The following is a 25,009-nucleotide window of genomic DNA, read 5'->3' on the forward strand; positions in this document are numbered from 1 at the left end:
CCCCGCATATGTAACAATGAAGCCCCGGGGATTTGGCCACCCCGGGGGCTAATTTCAAATACAGAAGGCTTTGTATTGGTTTTTTTCACGGGATACACGTATCCTACATGCATCCCGCATTTAAAAAAAAATTATTTAGGGGGCCTTAGGAGTCCTTGTGGGAACCCCTGAGCAAGCCTAGGGGGTCAGGGTGTTTCTACCCTGCCCCCTTTGCGTCTTTTGCAAACTTGTTTTTCAGTTTTCTTGTGCCTCGGTTTTACCGAGACATAAGATGGCTGCCAACACTTCCTGGTTTGGAGTGTTGACAGACAATTAGCATGCAGCTCGTTCTCGTAAGGGTACGCACACCCTACGCACCCACAGATATATCTATGATTTTACTTTTGATTTTCTCAGGAACTACTGCACGGATTTACACCATTTAACAAAAAGCTTGAACTATGAACCAAACTCTACCTTTTTAATTATTTTTATAGGAGGTGGGCTGCATTGCCCCCCTCCATAGGCCTTTATTTATTTATATTTTTGAGGAGTGGGCCGCGTGGCCCCCCTCCCAGGTCACTTCTGGCCGGGGACCCCATCCCCGGGTCTGGCCTCTCGTTGGGGACTGTGGGGGGGTCCCCAATCCCCCCACAGTCCCTGTCGGCTCCCTGCGTCCTGCGACAGCCGGCATTGCTTTTCTACATGGGGAGCAGCTAACATGCTGCTCCCCATGTAGAAAAGCAATAGTCTTTGGTTTTTGGAAGAGAGAGCAGATTTCCTGCACTCTCTTCCAAAAACTAAAGTAGTTTGCTATGGTAGGGCAGGAGCCACGAGGCTCCCGCCTTACCATAGCAAACTACAGTGTCCCGGGGTAGGCACCCTGGGACACTGCAGGAGCCGTCCCTGAAAGGTGGCGATCTCCAGGGCCACCACAAGGCTCCAGGAGGCCCTCCTCCCAACATTTAAATGCCCCGGGGGGTTGTGGTCCTCGGGGCTGGGGGGGTCCGTCATGGTCCCCCCAATTTAAAAATGTAGTGCCCCGGGGAGGTGGAGGTCCCCGGGGCATGTGGGGGGGCTTGAGCCCCCACTCAGGTTTTTTATTTTAATTTAAAAAAAAGAAGCACTGGGACTGGCGGTCTACAGGGCTGCATGGGGCCGTGAGCCCCCGCATACTTAATGTTAAAGCCCCAGGGGGTGGCAGTCCCCGGGGCTGGAGGACCCCTCTGGGCCCCCCATTATTATAAAAAAAGCCCTGGGGTGGTGGTCCCCGAGGCTGCGGTGGTGCCGTGAGCCCCCCGCATATGTGACAATGAAGCCCCCTGGTTTTGGCCACCCCAAGGGCTAATTTCAAATACAGAAGGCTTAGTTTTTTTTTTGCGGGATACTACATGCATCCCGCAATAAAAAAAATATATTGGGGGACTTTGGGGGTTCTTGTGGGACCCCCTGACCAGGCCTAGGGGGTCAGGGTGTCTCTACACTGCCCCCTTTGCATCTTTTGGGCACGTGTTTTTCAGTTTTCCTGTGCCTCGGTTCTACCAAGACACAAGATGGCTGCCAACACTTCCTGGTTTGGAGTGTTGACAGACAGTTGACAGCCAATTAGCATGCAGCTCGTGCTTGTAAGGGTACGCATACCCTTCGTGCCCATAGATATATCTATGCTTTTACTTTTGATTTTCTCAAGAACTAATGCACGGATTTACACCATTTAACAAAAAGCGTGAACTGTAAGCGCGAATAGCTCCAAAAGCTAACACCTGCCCTGAGCAGTTCTTAGCCATGTTATCCAATGGGAGGTAGATAACATGGCTAAGAGCATTCGCTCGGTAATGCATGAATATCGCGGACTTTTCAGCGATATTCATGCATTGCGGCGATTTTTATCGCATTTGCGATAAACCTTGGTAACACCAAGGTTTATTTGCGGTAAAAATCGCCGCAGCTCAGCGGTAAATTTTTGTCTCTAACCAAGCAATAGCGATAATTATCGCTATTGCTTGGTAATATGCCCCTGTATTATTGTGCCTTCTGGAGATAGTTTCCCGTAGTGTGATATTCCAAATGTTTCTATTAATGCCACAATAAAAGAACATCCCACTCAGAGCCTACATTGGTGATGCATAGAGCGCAAGAGAGATACAATACATAATCTGTACAGAGGCTAGTACATAGGAGGAATAAATAATTGTGCAGTGATTACAAAACTGTTTTATATATTCTCTCCTCAGGGCAAAAGGGATCAAGACCAAATTAGGAGTCCTGCTCCAGAAACCGGAATCGGCCTTTGATCTGATCATCCCATATCCGGAAAAAACAGAGAAAACAATCAAGGCTCCCAAGTATGTACCGAAACTTTGCGTTTTTCTCCTTACAGTAAATATCCTTCTATTTTCACCCTGCTTTAGAAACTCCCACTGTGTACTTCTTCTTCGTCATATGCGTCTTGTTCTAGAGTTGTAGGCAATTGAAATCAATACGAAATGTAGCACAGAATAATTGTCGAGTGTGATAAATGTTGTTTTTCCCAAATGATGCTACATACTACATGATGAAATATTGTATATTATTGCATGTATGTCGTGCGCAGTACACAGAATCAAGGGCCAGATGTACGAAATTGTGTGTTTGGAATATCCTAACAGCGAATTTTAGCCAAGTTCCCTATTAAAATCCATACTTTGTGTTTCCGTCATACATAATGGGAAGAAAACAAGACCAAAGTATCAAGCTTAGAAAGAGGACTCAGCAGGACTCGCTCTTCGTTTTACACATATTGCAGGCCTTGCACAGTGACCCCTTTTTCTGACAAAAAATGAGGCATTTCTTTTGCACAACACTGCCATTTGTATCTGCAAAAGAAGACAAGGCCGTTCTAAAAATAAAATACTCATTTACAGCAATTTTAGGGCACACCAAAAGGATCTACATGTTGATGCTATGAGAGGTAGACCCACGGGAAAGTAAAAAAAAAAAAGCTTTGACACTAAAGCTCATTTGAAATATAGAAGCATACTTTTAGAGCAGGGGAATGCAGTTTTCTATCAAATACAGCTATAATCCCCTTTAAAACAAATAGATCGTTGCAAGCCGCACAAAGTAAGAAACACATGGAAGACTGGAGGTTACTGAAAGTGGTATGACAGAAAATGTGTAAGTGACTCTGAGGTGCAAGAGATAATGAAAAAGACCTGGTAAATACCGACTCTGCTGGATGGTGTAATTTCCTCTTATGCAATATTTGGAAATAGGGCACAGCTCCTGGAATTCAGAGCCTGCTTTACTGTGCTGCAGACGTTTGGGGCAATGTCCATCTCCTGACCCCTGCTAGTACATTTCGCCTGGTTTGCTGGTTTGATCTGCCAAAACTGATTTTGGTAAATTGTGGGGGTGCAGAGTTTACCACACGTGGTAACTGTCAGGTGTGGTGGGCTCCACATTGCTAGAAATTCCGATCCCTGTGCAAAGATGCACTCACAGGGATCTAAGCTTTAAGAGCACACTGTACACTATTTGAGAGGCCCTTAAATTACACTGTTGTTAGAGTGACCCTTGGAGCAATGCATAATGTCAAAGTTGGACATGCCAATTTCCAAATTAGTTTCATACAGCTGACTTTTGATTTTAGCACAAGTTGAAGCTTTGATGGAGGCGAGCAGTGCTCATGTAGAAAAAAAAACATTAATTGAATAAATCAATATAAAATTATCACAGTGCATTTCAAGCCAGATCTGCATCGAAAACAGCTGCTTTGGCGACTGAGAGTCACAAAGCAAAGCCAGCCGAGGTCTCCACTCTTAAGGCAATCGGCTTACATTTTGTGCAGATGTCTCCTCCATGAGCCCTCACGGCTGTGATGAGCTCTAATTTAACTATTAGCCTCATTAAATAAGCCCTGTGGGGCAAATTGAATATTATGCTTCTGGACTGTTGCAAATCAAGAGCAGGCAGCGGCGTGTTCAGGACAGCGTCGGGTGAAACAGCATTGACAACGCTGAACAAAATGTCCCTGTACTCTTACCCACCCCTGGTTCCAATTAGATCAAAGCAAATTACACTCTTCTTTGGTGGTCTTTCGGATTACTGGATGTGTTAATAATGTCCAAGGTAGATCACAGGTCTTTATCAAATAGGCGCTCATGCATCATTGTGAATTGCATTCGCAAACGGTGCGAATCGCAATTTTCGGCCGTTTGCGAATGCAATTGACAAAATTGGGATGCATCATGTTTTTCGCAATTTTAGAAATCGCAATCATGTTGCGATTTCTAAAATTGCGATGGCATTTAAGAAATCACAATTTTAGATTTCTTAAATGCAATGCATGAACATTTTAAATTTGAGAATTCGCAAATAGGGAGAGGTAAATTACCATGAAGTTTACCTTCATGGTAATTTGCGAAAACTTTCAAAAATGCACAAAAGTGCATTTTTGAAAGTTTCATTTTAAACACACACATGCCCTTGGGGCATGTGTGTGTGAAAAATGCACTTAAAGTTAAATTTCTGGGGTGCAGAGGGGTGTCCTTTGGACCCCCCCTGCACCCTTGAAATTGCATTTTCAATTTGCGATTCGCAAATTGCGAATCACAAATTGAAAATGACTTCCCATTGATTCCTATGGGCCTCTAGGCCCATAGGAATCAATGGGAAGAAATTCCTTAATTGCAATTCGCAAATTGTGAACCGCAATTAAGGAAATTTAAGAAATCGCAAAAAAAAATGTGATTTCTTAATGCATAGCCTTTTGCGATTTCCTAATTGCGATTCCTTAATTTTCGCAATGAAGAAAATCGCAAACGGCAACAATGATGCATGTGGCCGTATAACACATGAGTTATAACACCAATATAATATCCACTACATAAATCTAATTACTAGAATGCAAAGTAATAATAGGGTGAGTAAATATGGACCTAAGAATAGTGAATATACGTACCTTGGCAATGTAGGCATAAAATCAGGACTAGAGAAGCAATAGGTACATAGTCCATGAAATAGTGCAGAAGCCCTAACAATATACATAGAATTAAGCGTTTGTCATTTCTAAACTTTAGGCCAGATGGAGAAATTCTATGAGATCCCAATTCATCTTAATGGTCACCTAAAATATTGAAGTCTCTACTGTAGGCTTCCGCTCACTCACCCTTTGACTGCTACAAAAGGATGTATTCACCAGATGAAGGGGTATCCATTGGGGACAGAGGGGTGCTTAACACTCCCGGCATCCCACCTCATATCTAGAGTCCCCACCCCCGCCCATGGGGTGGTGTTGGTCATTAAATGATAGTGTGGCTGACGCTGTGCAGGCCCAGTTGTTACTCTCATTCAGTTAACAAGGTTGCTGCTGGTGTGAGGAGAAAGAGCTCGCCTTGACCTTGACTCGACCTTAATGCCTGTTGAGGTAGTGACCGAACTGAACCTGTTGGCGGGGGAGTTCGGGGATCATGGAAAGGCACAGGCTAAAAATATTATAAAGAGTTGGAACTCCATTCTTTCAAATGAAGCACTGAAATTTCTAGTGTTCCACTATGGCAGTATTAGCTGGAGCTGCTAAAAGCAAGACAAACCAAGCAAAGAGGGCGTGGCATACTTTGGGCATGTTCATGAAAGAAATCTGGGGCACGTTCATGAATTTTGTGGTGCAGGACAGTGCAGCAAGTCACCTTGCTGCACTGTCCTGTGTCACAGGGAAAGGACATGAGTGCACGTCTTTATCCAATACAGTGGAGTCCGGTCCTATTTCCTTGCTCAGTTTTGGCAGCCTAGCACCAGCGCAGGCACCATGAAAGATGGTGCAAGGGTGTCTGTGTTGCAGGCAGGATTATTTTTGTACAGAAAGGGGAACCTTCCTCAACAAAAACAATGCAGAGGGGTTTTTTCCTCTTTCTAGGTGTGCTGCAGAAGGCAGCACAACTAAAAAGAGAGAAAAACAAGGAGACATAGACATATTTCTCCTCATATTGCCTCTCCTGGGAGGTGTATCTTTTTGGTGCATTCCCAGATTTACCTATTGTTGGAAATCTGAGAATGCATCAAAATCCATGGATGTTGCGTAGGAACACCCAATCAACACCCATGGAAACACCTCCCTGGTGCAGAATATTGCAATTCAGCAATTTCCTCTGTGTTACATTACTCAAGATTCATGAAGCCACGCAGGGCCACAAAAGGTGGCCTTGCATCGATTCATACACCTCATTTTACATTTGTGTCTCTCTTGTACCATGTTGCGTGGTGCAAGAGCGATGCAAAAGGGGTCACAAATATGCCCCTCAATTTTTGTTTACGCAACTCAAATTGGTGTAAATATTCAAAATGCATATACCTGACTAAACAACTAAACACATTTTTCTGCACATCTGTTCATATATTTGTAGACACAGAGCAGACTTATGTGGTCGTTCACAGGTCAAAGGTAGTTTGGTAACAATAACTTTTTAGCCTGCATGCAACTGACTTCTGTTTTACAAGGAGCTAGACTGAAACCAATGTGTCCTTATGCTTGTCCCACACTGCGGGGTCCATTTTGTTTTTTCCCAATGTGCAAGACCGTCTTAAAAAATGTTTGTCGATGAATGATTAATCCTAGAGATGTGCCCAGATCTATCTATACTGTATATCCTCTCACTAGAGATATCTTCCTATGTCCAGGCAATGAGGAGGCAGGCTGTGAAATGAAATGTGAGGTCCAATCTTGAATTTTAAGCATGTATTTTAAATTCAATACACACATTGTACACAACTGGTCGTAGCCCTAAAACAAGCCGCCCCCCACTCCACGACCTTGAATGCCTGTTTTACGGAGGTGGTAAACTGGACGGGCTCATCCCACCTGAAATTGAACGGAGGTAAGAAGGAGATCATGACCCTGTGTAATTTTGATAATGCTGCCCTCAGAAGCATCTGGCCAACTTGCATGGGTCCAGTTCCATCCCCTAAGCCTGAAAAAAAGAGCATGGGCATCTGGTTGGATCATAATCTGACGTTCCAAGTGCAATCCAGCAAGACAATGGCAACCTGCTTTGGCCTCATCAGAATGGCCAGGAAAGTGTTCCCCCTGCTTCCCCCCAAAGCCAAGAAAACCATGGTTCAGTCCATACTGCTCTCTAGACTGGATTATGGCAATGCGCTCTACCTAGGCTCCCCCGCTTCTGTAATCAACAAACTGCAGGTCATCCAGAACTACGAAGCCAGATTGCTGACGGGGAACGCCAAAACTGTCTTCCGCAAAACCCGCTCTCCGTCTCTTACACTGGCTGCCAGTGAGAGAGCGAATCAGCTTCAAATCCCTTTGCATTGTTCACAAAACACTTTTGTGGCTAGGCCCACCCCTGATCTCAGCCATGGTTCAGCCTTACAAAGCTAGGAGACAGCTGCACTCGGACGACCTCCACCTCATCGTAACCCCCAGAATAAAAAGTGCTAGAAGTGGTGGCAGACTCTTTTCCCTGAATGCAGGCAGACTCTGGAACTCTCTGCCTCTCTACTGCCAGACCGAACCCAGTCACCACTCTTTTAGGAAACAGCTAAAAACCTTTCTATTTCCCTAAAGCACTCCCTTCGTTTGTCATCCGGACCACTAGATTAGCCTAGCGCTGGGAAGCCTCCGGGTAGCCATGCGCTCTATAAGTGCCCTTTTCATTTCATTTCACATCTCTGCGTTGTAAAGTTGGCCAACCACTCTAAAAATAGACCTGAGAAAATTAAAACCAAAGTGTTATCTATAAGCTTATTCCAAATGCCTAGAGTGATAAAACATGAAGAATACACTTGAGGGCCACATCTCAAGCCTTACTTCTAAAACTAATAATTTTAATGATACACAGATTTAAATTTACATCATGCAAAGCAACACTCTTGTGTGATAGTACTTGCGCTTAGTGGAGATGAGTGACAAGGGTAGATGTGGAACTTCTTTTGTAAACATGTTTGTTGCAGAAAAAAAACTGGTGGAGTGGTCATTTGGAATGACTGAGATTTTTGGATTTCACCATCGTAAGCGAAGGATGAAACAAGACTTTACCTTCTACTGTGTACTGTAAAACTTCACCTGTTATGCAGTGTTTCTCTTACCATTTTGTCTCTCTCCCTCTTCTTCTACACTAGCCTGCTGTAGTATCCCCATTGTGGGCAAGGCTAGATTGCTTCATACCTAACATCAGGACATGAATTGTATTTACAATGTTTTGTTTCTAAGTGCCTTCTTGAGAGTTTGGTGGTAGGAATTATGCAATAATAATGTGGCAGATGTCCTGTCCGCCATATTGCAAGAACATTATAGCCTAAGACCTTTTTGATACAGTGGGTGGGATATCAGATACATTTTGACAGAGTATCCCATCTGCCAAACTCTAAATAAGGTACTAAGATTTTTTACATGTTTCAGATAAGCCAACTTGAAACTATCATTCATTGTGTTACCTTTGAGTGAAACAAAGATCTTGTGAATTCTTGTACCAAGTATATTGAAAACAAAGCCCAGTCTAACTCTCAGACAAAGCTGATCTCACACACATCGATTGAAAACATAAACACATTGGGCAAAGTCATGGAAAGAGAACATAGAAAGAGAAAAGATTTAAAGTGATGCCGTGTGGCTGGTCTTTAAAATGCACAAACTCTTAATAACAGGGTGCAACATTTTATAAGCCCCACCTTATACCCAGCACCTTATAACCAGCAGCAGCCTGTGCAGGTAAGAGCGGTGGGGCCCGGTGGGGGGGATTTCGACAGAAGATGACGAGGGAAAAATAAATAATTAATTTTCCCTTGTTATTGTCTGTAAACCCCCCCTCGCCCCCCCACCGCCCCCACATGGCTCTACTGCTCTTACCTGCATGGGCCGCAGCTGCTTCTAACTTACATTTCAAAATCTACTAATTTTATGATTTACTTCCATCTTTTGTATTACCTTTACTTTTTTTGGTGTTACTTTTCCCTATTCACTCCTTTCTTCGTGAATCACTGTAAAAAATTAACATAAAATAGACTATATATTCCAACTTTAAGAAATAGATTAGCAAAACCATTAATCTATCTAAAAACCTCTTTCGTTGCAGACCTTCAGTAGAAGAAGCCTTACAGTGGCGTGATTCATTGGACAAACTCCTGGACAACAGCTGTAAGTTAGCAACGGTCCCATCCCTATTTATTCACGTTTGTCTTTTCTCTCAAAGGAAAAGTTTAATTTGTTCCCATCCTCTTTACTGTTGACCTCTGTTACCAGTTCTGTTTTCCCATGAAGAAGAATCCTGTGCTAGACATAGAACGCAGCACAAGAATATAGAGCAAGTGGGATATGACCGTTCAATGAGCTTTTGAGTTGAGACATGATAGATTAATTAGCATTTACATCAGAAATGAGAGACCCAAATTACTGCTATAAATATATAGTATATTCAATATAATTTGCCCACTTTATGCAAAAGATTTGTGGACGAACCGAACCAAAAGCAAAAACAGATTCGACAAACACTACTCTGTCAGTGGCCTGCATCTCTCAAATATCCAGCCACTAAATCTCTGCAGCACCTTTAACAAATTAAGGGCCGGATTTAGAACACGGCTTGAAGCAGCACCCGCCACAAGGTTAAATATGCATGCTTCGCATTTGCATGCACAAAGCGGCAGGCACCGCGCGGTGCCTGCCGTTTTGTGCATGCAAATGCAGGGGGGTACCATAGGTACCCCCCATGTGTACCCCCCACCCCCGTCACCCTGGGGGCCCGCAACGGGCCCCCAAAGAAAGCACTGTATGCCTTTCCACGGCAGAGAAGCCGCCTCGGAAAGGCATTTGTTCTGCCCCATCCTAATATGGCTGGCGGTGTCTGTTAGACACCGCCTCCAAATTAGAGCTTTTCCGCCGCGGTCGTAAGGTGACCGCTGCCGATAAGCGGCGGACGGTCTTCCTGACCCCCCAGCCATCCTAATCTGTCGGGGTGTCTTTGAAGGCTCCGCAGCGGTTTTTCCGCATCCTCCGGGCCGGCAGACACTTCCGCCGGCCTGGAGGATGCGGAAAAACCACAATCCTAATGACCCCCTAAGTTAGACTTCACCTGTTCCAACTCCAACCTTGATAGACATCTTGGGCGTGGGCTACAAATGGATAACATCCTACATAAAATGTCTATATTATGTGTTCTGACAAGAAACTGTGACCCTACACCCAGGGATTAGTAGAAGCTATGGTGTCACACTTCATGTGGCATATAATGGACAATTTGAATCGACATGAATGCTCTATTTAACGCTCTCTCATATGATCCCTGTCTCCAAGAGCTCGTGGAGCAGATATGTGCAGTGCATAAGAGGGATATTTGGAAAACCTCCCACATGAGAATCACATGGGATGAAAAAGTAAAATCCACTTGAAAGCTCACTGTAGCCTGTTCCACATTTATCATTATTACCATTGACAAGGAGCCTTGAAACAATTAAGTTATGCAGAGAGAGAGAGAGTGCGTGTGTGTGTGCGTGTATAAATATAATCAAAACCAATAACACCAAAATTCACTCAGAGTCCTAAACAGTGGGGATAAAAGTTAGAAAGTAATTCTTCTGGAACCTTCGTGAACGTCCATAGATAACTGTTCAAACTTTGAGCAGTTTTCAAAAAGTTAGGTTTCAGTATAACCTTTTTTAATGCTGCAAAAATGGCTCCACGTAAGATTTAACTTATAGAAATGCAATAGCCTCTTTCTGAGGACGCGCTACGATTTATACGGTGTTAGTATCCGACTGTAAATCAAGAGTTGATATAAATCACCCTTCTTATATTTAATACTGCACATTGTCCTACAGCTAACACCGGAATAAAATTGCATGGGCAAAAACTGTGCTGAGGGGAATACCAGACCATAAAACCGCTTGCAATTGACTTATAATGGAGTGCTAATTCCCAGAGGCTTTGCTGAAAAGCATCTTGCAATTGCTATTAAACATTGGCATGCCAAATACCACGGCTGCATAGTCTTGAATCCACTTCATGACTGTTTATTCCTCTCTCTACCAGACAGTCCCTGCCCCCTTTGTTTCACTCTAGCAGTTTCCTGCTTTCATCCTTTTGTGGTGGTTTTCAGTCTTTGCATTCCTCTGTTTTTCCACTTTGTGTTTTTCTCCCTCTATTGGTAAATGTCTGATGTGGAAAAAAGAAGTGCTGTCTCCAATAATGACTGCCACTGGGTCCCCAAAAATGACTGCTAGTAGGCCCCACCAACAACCACTGGCTCAAATTAAGCACTTGTCTTGGCTAGCTTCTACTAGTTAACACATTATCCCTTGATGCACGGAAGAAAATGTACATGTACAGAGGAAGGCAATCAAGGAAATCAATTAAAAGAAATACAACTTTTCACGCCCACAATCCTGTACACCATTCCAAAAAAAACCTCACAATTCTGCAACCTGTGAAAAATGCCTCAAATGCAAATAGTTAATCTTCATGCTATTCCATGAGAATGCAGGCCCTGAAATGCACCAGGTATTTGCATAATTATTTCGAACTGTTCTGCGGAGGTTTTCCTCAAAATGAAATTTAGATTAAACGTTGTGTCTGTTTGTAAATAATACAATCTGAGATTCCTGAGATTGTGTTTATTGCAAGAAGGAGACCTATCATGATATTTATATTGCCGAAAACAAAATATGATGAACTGAAGCAAAATCTATGATAATAAAAAAAACGTCAAAAAAAGAGTTGCAGAAATGGTTACATACATTTGAATGATGGTTCTACTTTTGTTACCTAGAGAGTATTCGATGAAAATGAACAAGATATCAGACTAGAACTGTAAGAAAGCATAGGGAAACAGGGCACGGTTTATGTATATTTAAATTTACTATTTCATGTGTACCTCGCTGGGGAGGTAGGAGCTTCTCCCTTAGGGCGGCAGAGGCCTGGAACAAACTCCCACTTGTGCTCAGACAATCTCAGGGCCTGATGGCCTTTAGAAGAGGACTCAAGACGTGGCTCTTCACTCAGTAAGCCTGCTCACTCACTCTAGCTCTATCATACCAGTGCCAGGACACCTCCGGGTAACAGAGCGCTCTACAAATGTGCTAAATAAATAAATAAAATAAATAAATAAAATACAATGGCAAACATTTAATAAATGCATTAATTGTATACTATGAGATTATTGGTTTCGTTGCTGCTTCATTTTAGATTTTATTTAGCATGCTGGCCACAATCCTAGCTAATTTTGACTGATTAGTGGATCTTGCAATAATTCATTCTTTAAAGGCAAATAAAATGTCTTGTGAATACACCTAGAGATTGGATCCACAAATCATTGTACGATGCTGGGGTAAACTTCTATATCCCGATATTGCTTTTGATCTTTTCCTTTGAATTGCCTGCAATTAACAAGCCTGAGTGAGTAATCCACTTGCAATTTTAGATTTTTTTATCCACATTAAAGTGCGCTGAGGCTGGCTCCTCGCCTCTGATCACTAAGAGCTGTTTCCACCACTCATTGGCTGAATGGATAATGTTAGAACTGAGGGTCTCTAGTTGGCTGAGGTAGGTACCTTAGTCCAAATAGGGACTCTTGCTTCTAAGTCAGGGAAAGGAAGGACACCTTCTCAGATAGCCCCTGCTCACCATCTTGGTAGCTTGGCATGAGCAGGCTTATCTCCAAGGCAAATGTGTAAAGTATTTGCAACCGTGCTCTCAGCAACCCAATGATTTTTTTATTATTTTTATTTTTTATATTGCAATCGCCCCCATCTGATCCTTTCAGAATCATTCTATATACAATCCGATTACTAGTATATTGACGTACACTGTTTTACGATAAATAAACCTATGAATCTTAACGATCCCAACCAAGCTACCCCCACCCTCTTCCCATTCCTGGTCAATCCATCCCGAACGTATACTGCCCGTGGGTTCTCCGGGCATCACCTAAACTACAGAGTGCCTAAGGCAAAAAGTGCTCATCCGTGTCAATAAGAAAGGGCCCTAAACCACAAGGTATCTGAGGGCTAATGTGTCTCATTGGGACCTAGCCATTAAAGTTGGGGAAAGGTCCATTGCTTCTAGGGCAATCAACATAGCTTCCCACTCCAGTGCTATAGGATGTTTACATAATCCCCTCTCTTCCTCTCTTCGGAGGGCTGTCCCTTCCGCTCGACCCCACTGCAGCAAATTGGCCTGCCAGGTCAGCAATGAAGGGGATCTAGGGGATTTCCACTTCATGGTTATGACCCGTATGCCAAGTCTATGAATTAGAATCTGACTTTCTGCTTCCCGGAGCGGCGTATTAACCCCAGTAAGCAGGATAAGGCCTCAGTAGGGGCCGGCATCTGTGTCAGAGTGTTCGGCATACCTCACTCCAATAGTCGCGTATTCAGGGGCAGAACCATAACATATGAATAAAATTAGCTTCATCATCCCCGCAGCGAGGGCAGCGATGAGAGGAGCCCGGAAACATAAGATGTATTCTCGTGGGGGTTAGATATGCTCTGTGGAGTACCATTGTTTGGATAAATTTAAACCTAACATTGCGTGATACTCTTTTGAGATGTTCCAGTATAGTCTGCCATGCTTTATCTGCAATTTCTGTGTCTGTATCCTCAACCCAGCATGTCCGTAGGGTAGTAAGCGGGATTGCTGCGTGTGTCCTAACCCCCGTATACAGCCAACGGACCAGATGTCCTCCCGGTCCCATGTAATGTAATAGGTGTACCAGTTCGTATTGTGTGGGTTCCGTTCGTTGTGGCGCCCAGGTGTTCCTAATATAATGTGTCACTGTGGCGTGCAGCAGATATAAACATGGTGGAGTGCCCGTGATCTGCACGAATGATCCCGTCCCCCAAATATGGGTGATCAGCATAGTATCCAGAGTGCTAAAGATGGATTGAGAAAGATTCACTGTTAAATTTACAAAATAATATAGGAGGCGAGGGAGCACATCCATTTTTGAGATGGCGATGCGTCCCATCACTGACAGGGGCAAAGAGGTCCAGAACCCTATGCTGCTCCGAAGTCTGGTTATTGCTCTTTGAATATTCCCATCAATTTGATCTGCAGGTGATCTATACACCTGTATTCCCAAATACTTAAAGGTGTCAGGAGCTACCGGCATATGATGGGTGCCGAACTGTATGTGAGTGAATTGTGGTGCCTCTTGGAAGAAAAAGCCTATTGATTTTGCAGGATTTATCGCCCGGCCCAATAGTTTTTCAAATGTGGCGAAGATGTCAGGTATTGGATCATGATCAGCTGTGAGGTCCCGAAAGTACAACAGTATGTCGTCCGCGTATATGGATATAAGATGATGCGTGCCATGGACAGTTATGCCCATGCGGTCAGCCATACCCCGAAGAGATAATGCCAGGGGTCAAGGGCTAAAACAAACTGGGACAAGGGGCAACCTTGTCTCGTGCCTCTATGTACCTCACAACTGTCTGAGATGTATCTGCCCGTGCGAGCTCTGGCCGTAGGATGTGTATAAAGTAAGAGAACTCATTGCAGGAAAGTATCCGGGAACCAAAAACGTTTTAAGGATTCAAACATGAACTCCCAGGATAGGTAGTCGAATGCCTGCTTGAGGTCCAATGCTATACATCCTGCATAAGGGGAATCACTAGCAGTAGCCGACATTATCGAGTGTAATCGGCGAGTATTTAGGGAGGTACTACGATTTGGAAAGAATCTGCACTGATCCTGATGGATAAGTGTGGGGAGGTGCGATTGTTTCTGGTTTGCAATGGCCTTACTTAATATCTTGTATTCAGTCGAGAGCAAGGAAAGGGGTCTATAATTGGTCATGTCCAATTCATCTCTCCCTGGTTTTGGTATTGATGCAACCAGAGCCTGCATGGTGGACTCAGGTAAGCGGCCCGTATCAAACGCCATCTTTTAGACAGCTTTCAGTACCGGGACTAGGAGGTCCGAGTACGTTAAGTACAACTCCACAGGGAGGCCATCCATTCCGGGCGTCTTATTGCGGTTGATGCTCTTAATTGCTGCGCGGATCTCAGGTTGGTTAATGGGGCCATCTCAGCAACCCAATGATGACACCACAAATTGACTCTAAACGAGTTTCATAAAAAGCAATTATATGTTTATAAAAGAAAAGATATACGATGAGACCACACAATAAAAATAAAACATATGCGTATTTGTAATAATTCACCTTGCCAGTTATTAGGCCAGCAAGTCCTTGTAGGTTCTTGCAGTAATAATGAGCAATTCTCAATGAGCCAATGCAGTCCTAATTCAATGCTATGCAGTTCATAATGCAAGAATCAGGCACTTCGTAATGTCAAAATAATGCAGTTCGTTATGCAACAATCAGGCAGTTCATAATGCCAAAATAATGCTATTCGTAATGCAACAATCAGGCAGTTCATTATGCAAAAATAATGCAATGCGTAATGCAACAATCAGGCAGTTCGCTATGCAAAAATAATGCAATGCGTAATGCAACAATTAGGCAGTTCGTGATGCAAAAATAATGCAATGCGTAATGCAACAATCAGGCAGTTTGTTATGCAAAAATAATGCAATGCATAATGCAACAATCAGGCAGTTTGTAATGCAAAAATAATGCATTGTGTACTGCAACAATCAGGCAGTTCGTAATGCCAACAATAATGTACTCCGGCGCTGTTCACGGTGCTCTGGATCGTCTCTATGCCACTCTTACTGACTTGCGGTCAGCTACTGCCAAAATATGCCACCAACACAGGTATGATGTAAAACAAAGTGCAACTCCCCACTCTGGCCCGGTACTACCACTCGTCGGTAAGTACGGGCTGCGATACAACCTTGAGCGGAGGCTCGCGCTGCAAAGATGGTAAAGGCAGAGAGCATTTCTCTCGTATCCCGCACCCTGCCCCAGGCATGACACACACAGACACGCATGCTGAGCGTTACCTGGGGGGTACGATCTCACTCTCCTCTCCTCGTGGCTTGGGCCTCCGATGTGACTTTGTTGATCCTGGGCAGAGGAACACGGACCCTCGACGTGATGGTTCGAGATCTCTCCTTGGCACAGGCAGGCTCATGCCGGCGGCGGTGAATCTTCACAGCTCCTCTGGTGATGCTGGTCCGGGCCGATGGCAATGACGATCGCTGAGACTCATTGGACTCCGGATGTACACGATCACAGGACAATCCTCATGAAGGTCTCAGGCTGCGCAAAGCACACGCATACAGCATCACTGAGAATCACTTGGACTCCGGGTGCACACGATCACAGGACAATTCTCACGAAGTTCTCATGCTGCACAAAGCACACGCACACAGTGTCACTGAGACACACTTGGACTCCTGGTGCCCACGATCACAGGGCAATTCTTACGAGGGTCTCAGGCTGCAAAAAGCACATGCACACAGCATCGCTGAGATACCCTTGGAAATATTTGAGTTCCTGAGTTTCCACAACACGGATACAGCTCTCCTCTGGCCCTTGGGAACAAGTTATTTCAGGACACAGCACACAGCAAAGTCCTTTCAAGCAGGGGGACACAGCAAAGTCCCAGAGCCTCTCTTTTATTAAATCAGTAAACTGCAGGCCAGCCTCAGAACACACAGCAAGAATCAGTCCGTTCTTTCAGTCCCTTCAGCTGTTTCTTCCTTGGCAGAGGTTCCTCTTGACCACCAAAGTAGTTTCAATTCTGTTCAGTCTTGATCAGTTCCACTCCAAGGTTCAGGGGCTATAGCTCTCATAGTTATACCCCTAAATGTCTTTGAAGTCTTTGTGTTCAGGGGGGCACTGACCCCTGTCCAAACCAGTTCTAGGTGTCTCCCTGCCAGTGACACCTTCTTCCTTTGATAGTGGGGGTCTGGATCGTCAATCACTCAGCAGGAGATGGGGCCATTGTTTTATGGCAGCAGCCTAGGCCTCTTCACCTCCAGGGGCTACTCCTCCCCCTACACTCCGAGATGCAGATCAGCCTGTTGCTGTCTCTCCCCGTCCCCTGGGTCAAGCCGTTTCCCAGAGCCTAAAACGATTCAGAAAAGGGGGGTGGTGATGAACAGAGTGTCTGAATTAAGCAGACCACTCTTACCCAGTCCAAAGATCAGGGCTTGATCCTTCACCGTTATTTATCTCACTGCCCCATCCCAGCTCAGAACCTGGCTATATGCAAATCAGTCTGTCCCTGGCCCAGTGCATCATGGGAACAGGGCAGACTAAACTACCAAGCCAATTCTTCACCAGAAAGGAGACAAGCTACCGGGGACCGGTTTCTGGCATTTCAGCCGTCTTCGGCCCGGCTTGCTTGAATCCTGATGGAGCAGTGAGAAAGGGACTCATGTCTGAGTATACCCTGCCACACCTATAGTGGCCAAAAACGATTCAGAAAAGGGGGTGGTGATGAACAGAGTGTCTGAATTAAGCAGACCACTCTTACGCAGTCCAAAGATCAGGGCTTGATCCATCACCGTTATTTATCTCACTGCCCCATCCCAGCTCAGAACCTGGCTATATGCAAATCAGTCTGTCCCTGGCCCAGTGCATCATGGGAACAGGGCAGACTAAACTACCAAGCCAATTCTTCACCAGAAAGGAGACAAGCTACCGGGGACCGGTTTCTGGCATTTCAGCCGTCTTCGGCCCGGCTTGCTTGAATCCTGATGGAGCAGTGAGAAAGGGACTCATGTCTGAGTATACCCTGCCACACCTATAGTGGCCAAAAACGATTCAGAAAAGGGGGTGGTGATGAACAGAGTGTCTGAATTAAGCAGACCACTCTTACCCAGTCCAAAGATCAGGGCTTGATCCATCACCGTTATTTATCTCACTGCCCCATCCCAGCTCAGAACCTGGCTATATGCAAATCAGTCTGTCCCTGGCCCAGTGCATCATGGGAACAGGGCAGACTAAACTACCAAGCCAATTCTTCACCAGAAAGGAGACAAGCTACCGGGGACCGGTTTCTGGCATTTCAGCCGTCTTCGGCCCGGCTTGCTTGAATCCTGATGGAGCAGTGAGAAAGGGACTCATGTCTGAGTATACCCTGCCACACCTATAGTGGCCAAAACGATTCAGAAAAGGGGGTGGTGATGAACAGAGTGTCTGAATTAAGCAGACCACTCTTACCCTGTCCAAAGATCAGGGCTTGATCCATCACCGTTATTTATCTCACTGCCCCATCCCAGCTCAGAACCTGGCTATATGCAAATCAGTCTGTCCCTGGCCCAGTGCATCATGGGAACAGGGCAGACTAAACTACCAAGCCAATTCTTCACCAGAAAGGAGACAAGCTACCGGGGACCGGTTTCTGGCATTTCAGCCGTCTTCGGCCCGGCTTGCTTGAATCCTGATGGAGCAGTGAGAAAGGGACTCATGTCTGAGTATACCCTGCCACACCTATAGTGGCCAAAAACGATTCAGAAAAGGGGGTGGTGATGAACAGACTGTCTGAATTAAGCAGACCACTCTTACCCAGTCCAAAGATCAGGGCTTGATCCATCACCATTATTTATCTCACTGCCCCATCCCAGCTCAGAACCTGGCTATATGCAAATCAGTCTGTCCCTGGCCCAGTGCATCATGGGAACAGGGCAGACTAAACTACCAAGCCAATTCTTCACCAGAAAGGAGACAAGCTACCGGGGACCGGTTTCTGGCATTTCAGCCGTCTTCGGCCCGGCTTGCTTGAATCCTGATGGAGCAGTGAGAAAGGGACTCATGTCTGAGTATACCCTGCCACACCTATAGTGGCCAAAAACGATTCAGAAAAGGGGGTGGTGATGAACAGAGTGTCTGAATTAAGCAGACCACTCTTACCCAGTCCAAAGATCAGGGCTTGATCCATCACCGTTATTTATCTCACTGCCCCATCCCAGCTCAGAACCTGGCTATATGCAAATCAGTCTGTCCCTGGCCCAGTGCATCATGGGAACAGGGCAGACTAAACTACCAAGCCAATTCTTCACCAGAAAGGAGACAAGCTACCGGGGACCGGTTTCTGGCATTTCAGCCGTCTTCGGCCCGGCTTGCTTGAATCCTGATGGAGCAGTGAGAAAGGGACTCATGTCTGAGTATACCCTGCCACACCTATAGTGGCCAAAAACGATTCAGAAAAGGGGGTGGTGATGAACAGAGTGTCTGAATTAAGCAGACCACTCTTACCCAGTCCAAAGATCAGGGCTTGATCCATCACCGTTATTTATCTCACTGCCCCATCCCAGCTCAGAACCTGGCTATATGCAAATCAGTCTGTCCCTGGCCCAGTGCATCATGGGAACAGGGCAGACTAAACTACCAAGCCAATTCTTCACCAGAAAGGAGACAAGCTACCGGGGACCGGTTTCTGGCATTTCAGCCGTCTTCGGCCCGGCTTGCTTGAATCCTGATGGAGCAGTGAGAAAGGGACTCATGTCTGAGTATACCCTGCCACACCTGTAGTGGCCAAAAACGATTCAGAAAAGGGGGTGGTGATGAACAGAGTGTCTGAATTAAGCAGACCACTCTTACCCAGTCCAAAGATCAGGGCTTGATCCATCACCGTTATTTATCTCACTGCCCCATCCCAGCTCAGAACCTGGCTATATGCAAATCAGTCTGTCCCTGGCCCAGTGCATCATGGGAACAGGGCAGACTAAACTACCAAGCCAATTCTTCACCAGAAAGGAGACAAGCTACCGGGGACCGGTTTCTGGCATTTCAGCCGTCTTCGGCCCGGCTTGCTTGAATCCTGATGGAGCAGTGAGAAAGGGACTCATGTCTGAGTATACCCTGCCACACCTATAGTGGCCAAAAACGATTCAGAAAAGGGGGTGGTGATGAACAGAGTGTCTGAATTAAGCAGACCACTCTTACCCAGTCCAAAGATCAGGGCTTGATCCATCACCGTTATTTATCTCACTGCCCCATCCCAGCTCAGAACCTGGCTATATGCAAATCAGTCTGTCCCTGGCCCAGTGCATCATGGGAACAGGGCAGACTAAACTACCAAGCCAATTCTTCACCAGAAAGGAGACAAGCTACCGGGGACCGGTTTCTGGCATTTCAGCCGTCTTCGGCCCGGCTTGCTTGAATCCTGATGGAGCAGTGAGAAAGGGACTCATGTCTGAGTATACCCTGCCACACCTATAGTGGCCAAAAACGATTCAGAAAAGGGGGTGGTGATGAACAGACTGTCTGAATTAAGCAGACCACTCTTACCCAGTCCAAAGATCAGGGCTTGATCCATCACCGTTATTTATCTCACTGCCCCATCCCAGCTCAGAACCTGGCTATATGCAAATCAGTCTGTCCCTGGCCCAGTGCATCATGGGAACAGGGCAGACTAAACTACCAAGCCAATTCTTCACCAGAAAGGAGACAAGCTACCGGGGACCGGTTTCTGGCATTTCAGCCGTCTTCGGCCCGGCTTGCTTGAATCCTGATGGAGCAGTGAGAAAGGGACTCATGTCTGAGTATACCCTGCCACACCTATAGTGGCCAAAAACGATTCAGAAAAGGGGGTGGTGATGAACAGAGTGTCTGAATTAAGCAGACCACTCTTACCCAGTCCAAAGATCAGGGCTTGATCCATCACCGTTATTTATCTCACTGCCCCATCCCAGCTCAGAACCTGGCTATATGCAAATCAGTCTGTCCCTGGCCCAGTGCATCATGGGAACAGGGCAGACTAAACTACCAAGCCAATTCTTCACCAGAAAGGAGACAAGCTACCGGGGACCGGTTTCTGGCATTTCAGCCGTCTTCGGCCCGGCTTGCTTGAATCCTGATGGAGCAGTGAGAAAGGGACTCATGTCTGAGTATACCCTGCCACACCTATAGTGGCCAAAAACGATTCAGAAAAGGGGGTGGTGATGAACAGAGTGTCTGAATTAAGCAGACCACTCTTACCCAGTCCAAAGATCAGGGCTTGATCCATCACCGTTATTTATCTCACTGCCCCATCCCAGCTCAGAACCTGGCTATATGCAAATCAGTCTGTCCCTGGCCCAGTGCATCATGGGAACAGGGCAGACTAAACTACCAAGCCAATTCTTCACCAGAAAGGAGACAAGCTACCGGGGACCGGTTTCTGGCATTTCAGCCGTCTTCGGCCCGGCTTGCTTGAATCCTGATGGAGCAGTGAGAAAGGGACTCATGTCTGAGTATGCCCTGCCACACCTATAGTGGCCAAAAACGATTCAGAAAAGGGGGTGGTGATGAACAGAGTGTCTGAATTAAGCAGACCACTCTTACCCAGTCCAAAGATCAGGGCTTGATCCATCACCGTTATTTATCTCACTGCCCCATCCCAGCTCAGAACCTGGCTATATGCAAATCAGTCTGTCCCTGGCCCAGTGCATCATGGGAACAGGGCAGACTAAACTACCAAGCCAATTCTTCACCAGAAAGGAGACAAGCTACCGGGGACCGGTTTCTGGCATTTCAGCCGTCTTCGGCCCGGCTTGCTTGAATCCTGATGGAGCAGTGAGAAAGGGACTCATGTCTGAGTATACCCTGCCACACCTATAGTGGCCAAAAACGATTCAGAAAAGGGGGTGGTGATGAACAGAGTGTCTGAATTAAGCAGACCACTCTTACCCAGTCCAAAGATCAGGGCTTGATCCATCACCGTTATTTATCTCACTGCCCCATCCCAGCTCAGAACCTGGCTATATGCAAATCAGTCTGTCCCTGGCCCAGTGCATCATGGGAACAGGGTAGACTAAACTACCAAGCCAATTCTTCACCAGAAAGGAGACAAGCTACCGGGGACCGGTTTCTGGCATTTCAGCCGTCTTCGGCCCGGCTTGCTTGAAACCTGATGGAGCAGTGAGAAAGGGACTCATGTCTGAGTATACCCTGCCACACCTATAGTGACCAAAAACGATTCAGAAAAGGGGGTGGTGATGAACAGAGTGTCTGAATTAAGCAGACCACTCTTACCCAGTCCAAAGATCAGGGCTTGATCCATCACCGTTATTTATCTCACTGCCCCATCCCAGCTCAGAACCTGGCTATATGCAAATCAGTCTGTCCCTGGCCTAGTGCATCATGGGAACAGGGCAGACTAAACTACCAAGCCAATTCTTCACCAGAAAGGAGACAAGCTACCGGGGACCGGTTTCTGGCATTTCAGCCGTCTTCGGCCCGGCTTGCTTGAATCCTGATGGAGCAGTGAGAAAGGGACTCATGTCTGAGTATACCCTGCCACACCTATAGTGGCCAAAAACGATTCAGAAAAGGGGGTGGTGATGAACAGAGTGTCTGAATTAAGCAGACCACTCTTACCCAGTCCAAAGATCAGGGCTTGATCCATCACCGTTATTTATCTCACTGCCCCATCCCAGCTCAGAACCTGGCTATATGCAAATCAGTCTGTCCCTGGCCCAGTGCATCATGGGAACAGGGCAGACTAAACTACCAAGCCAATTCTTCACCAGAAAGGAGACAAGCTACCGGGGACCGGTTTCTGGCATTTCAGCCGTCTTCGGCCCGGCTTGCTTGAATCCTGATGGAGCAGTGAGAAAGGGACTCATGTCTGAGTATACCCTGCCACACCTATAGTGGCCAAAAACGATTCAGAAAAGGGGGTGGTGATGAACAGAGTGTCTGAATTAAGCAGACCACTCTTACCCAGTCCAAAGATCAGGGCTTGATCCATCACCGTTATTTATCTCACTGCCCCATCCCAGCTCAGAACCTGGCTATATGCAAATCAGTCTGTCCCTGGCCCAGTGCATCATGGGAACAGGGCAGACTAAACTACCAAGCCAATTCTTCACCAGAAAGGAGACAAGCTACCGGGGACCGGTTTCTGGCATTTCAGCCGTCTTCGGCCCGGCTTGCTTGAATCCTGATGGAGCAGTGAGAAAGGGACTCATGTCTGAGTATACCCTGCCACACCTATAGTGGCCAAAAACGATTCAGAAAAGGGGGTGGTGATGAACAGAGTGTCTGAATTAAGCAGACCACTCTTACCCGGTCCAAAGATCAGGGCTTGATCCATCACCGTTATTTATCTCACTGCCCCATCCCAGCTCAGAACCTGGCTATATGCAAATCAGTCTGTCCCTGGCCCAGTGCATCATGGGAACAGGGCAGACTAAACTACCAAGCCAATTCTTCACCAGAAAGGAGACAAGCTACCGGGGACCGGTTTCTAGCATTTCAGCCGTCTTCGGCCCGGCTTGCTTGAATCCTGATGGAGCAGTGAGAAAGGGACTCATGTCTGAGTATACCCTGCCACACCTATAGTGGCCAAAAACGATTCAGAAAAGGGGGTGGTGATGAACAGAGTGTCTGAATTAAGCAGACCACTCTTACCCAGTCCAAAGATCAGGGCTTGATCCATCACCGTTATTTATCTCACTGCCCCATCCCAGCTCAGAACCTGGCTATATGCAAATCAGTCTGTCCCTGGCCCAGTGCATCATGGGAACAGGGCAGACTAAACTACCAAGCCAATTCTTCACCAGAAAGGAGACAAGCTACCGGGGACCGGTTTCTGGCATTTCAGCCGTCTTCGGCCCGGCTTGCTTGAATCCTGATGGAGCAGTGAGAAAGGGACTCATGTCTGAGTATACCCTGCCACACCTATAGTGGCCAAAAACGATTCAGAAAAGGGGGTGGTGATGAACAGAGTGTCTGAATTAAGCAGACCACTCTTACCCAGTCCAAAGATCAGGGCTTGATCCATCACCGTTATTTATCTCACTGCCCCATCCCAGCTCAGAACCTGGCTATATGCAAATCAGTCTGTCCCTGGCCCAGTGCATCATGGGAACAGGGCAGACTAAACTACCAAGCCAATTCTTCACCAGAAAGGAGACAAGCTACCGGGGACCGGTTTCTGGCATTTCAGCCGTCTTCGGCCCGGCTTGCTTGAATCCTGATGGAGCAGTGAGTAAGGGACTCATGTCTGAGTATACCCTGCCACACCTATAGTGGCCAAAAACGATTCAGAAAAGGGGGTGGTGATGAACAGAGTGTCTGAATTAAGCAGACCACTCTTACCCAGTCCAAAGATCAGGGCTTGATCCATCACCGTATCTTAAGCATGGAAGGGTATACTCAGATGTGAGTCCCTAGCTCATTGCACCATCAGGATTCAAGCAAGCCGGGCCGAAGGCGGCTGAAATGCCAGAAACCGGTCCCCGGTAGCTTGTTTCCTTCCCAGTATAAGAATTGGCTTGGTAGTTTGGTCTGCCCTGTTCCCATGATGCACTGGGCCAGGGTCAGACTAATTTGCATATAGCCAAGTTCTGAGCTGGGATGGTGCAGTGAGCTAAAAAACGGTGATGGATCAAGCCCTGATCCTTGGACTGGGTAAGAGTGGTCTGCTTAATTCAGACACTCTGTTCATCACCACCCCCTTTTCTGAATCATTTTTGTCCACCTTAAGCGTGGAAGGGTATACTCAGATGTGAGTCCCTAGCTCATTGCACCATCAGGATTCAAGCAAGCCGGGCCGAAGACGGCTGAAATGCCAGAAACCGGTCCCCGGTAGCTTGTTTCCTTCCCAGTATAAGAATTGGCTTGGTAGTTTGGTCTGCCATGTTCCCATGATGCACTGGGCCAGGGTCAGACTAATTTGCATATAGCCACGTTCTGAGCTGGGATGGTGCAGTGAGCTAAAAAACGGTGATGGATCAAGCCCTGATCCTTGGACTGGGTAAGAGTGGTCTGCTTAATTCAGACACTCTGTTCATCACCACCCCCTTTTCTGAATCATTTTTGTCCACCATAAGCGTGGAAGGGTATACTCAGATGTGAGTCCCTAGCTCATTGCACCATCAGGATTCAAGCAAGCCGGGCCGAAGACGGCTGAAATGCCAGAAACCGGTCCCCGGTAGCTTGTTTCCTTCCCAGTATAAGAATTGGCTTGGTAGTTTGGTCTGCCCTGTTCCCATGATGCACTGGGCCAGGGTCAGACTAATTTGCATATAGCCAAGTTCTGAGCTGGGATGGTGCAGTGAGCTAAAAAACGGTGATGGATCAAGCCCTGATCCTTGGACTGGGTAAGAGTGGTCTGCTTAATTCAGACACTCTGTTCATCACCACCCCCTTTTCTGAATCATTTTTGTCCACCATAAGCGTGGAAGGGTATACTCAGATGTGAG

At 46.3% G+C, this 25,009-nt stretch overlaps 1 protein-coding gene across 1 annotated transcript in view; it reads left to right on the top strand.

Moving 5' to 3' along the window:
- The window catches only part of LOC147747686 (regulator of G protein signaling 5-like), a 269,939-nt gene that overhangs the window by 173,330 nt on the left and 71,600 nt on the right, over nucleotides 1-25,009 (top strand). The window contains exons 2-3 of the mRNA XM_086954748.1: nucleotides 2,214-2,324; nucleotides 9,045-9,106. Of these exons, the coding sequence (XP_086810874.1) occupies nucleotides 2,214-2,324; nucleotides 9,045-9,106 (173 nt within the window). The remainder of the gene's footprint in view (nucleotides 1-2,213; nucleotides 2,325-9,044; nucleotides 9,107-25,009) is intronic.

Source organism: Lissotriton vulgaris, chromosome 1_1 (genome assembly GCF_964263255.1).
Source record: "Lissotriton vulgaris chromosome 1_1, aLisVul1.2, whole genome shotgun sequence".
Classification (NCBI taxonomy): domain Eukaryota; kingdom Metazoa; phylum Chordata; class Amphibia; order Caudata; family Salamandridae; genus Lissotriton; species Lissotriton vulgaris.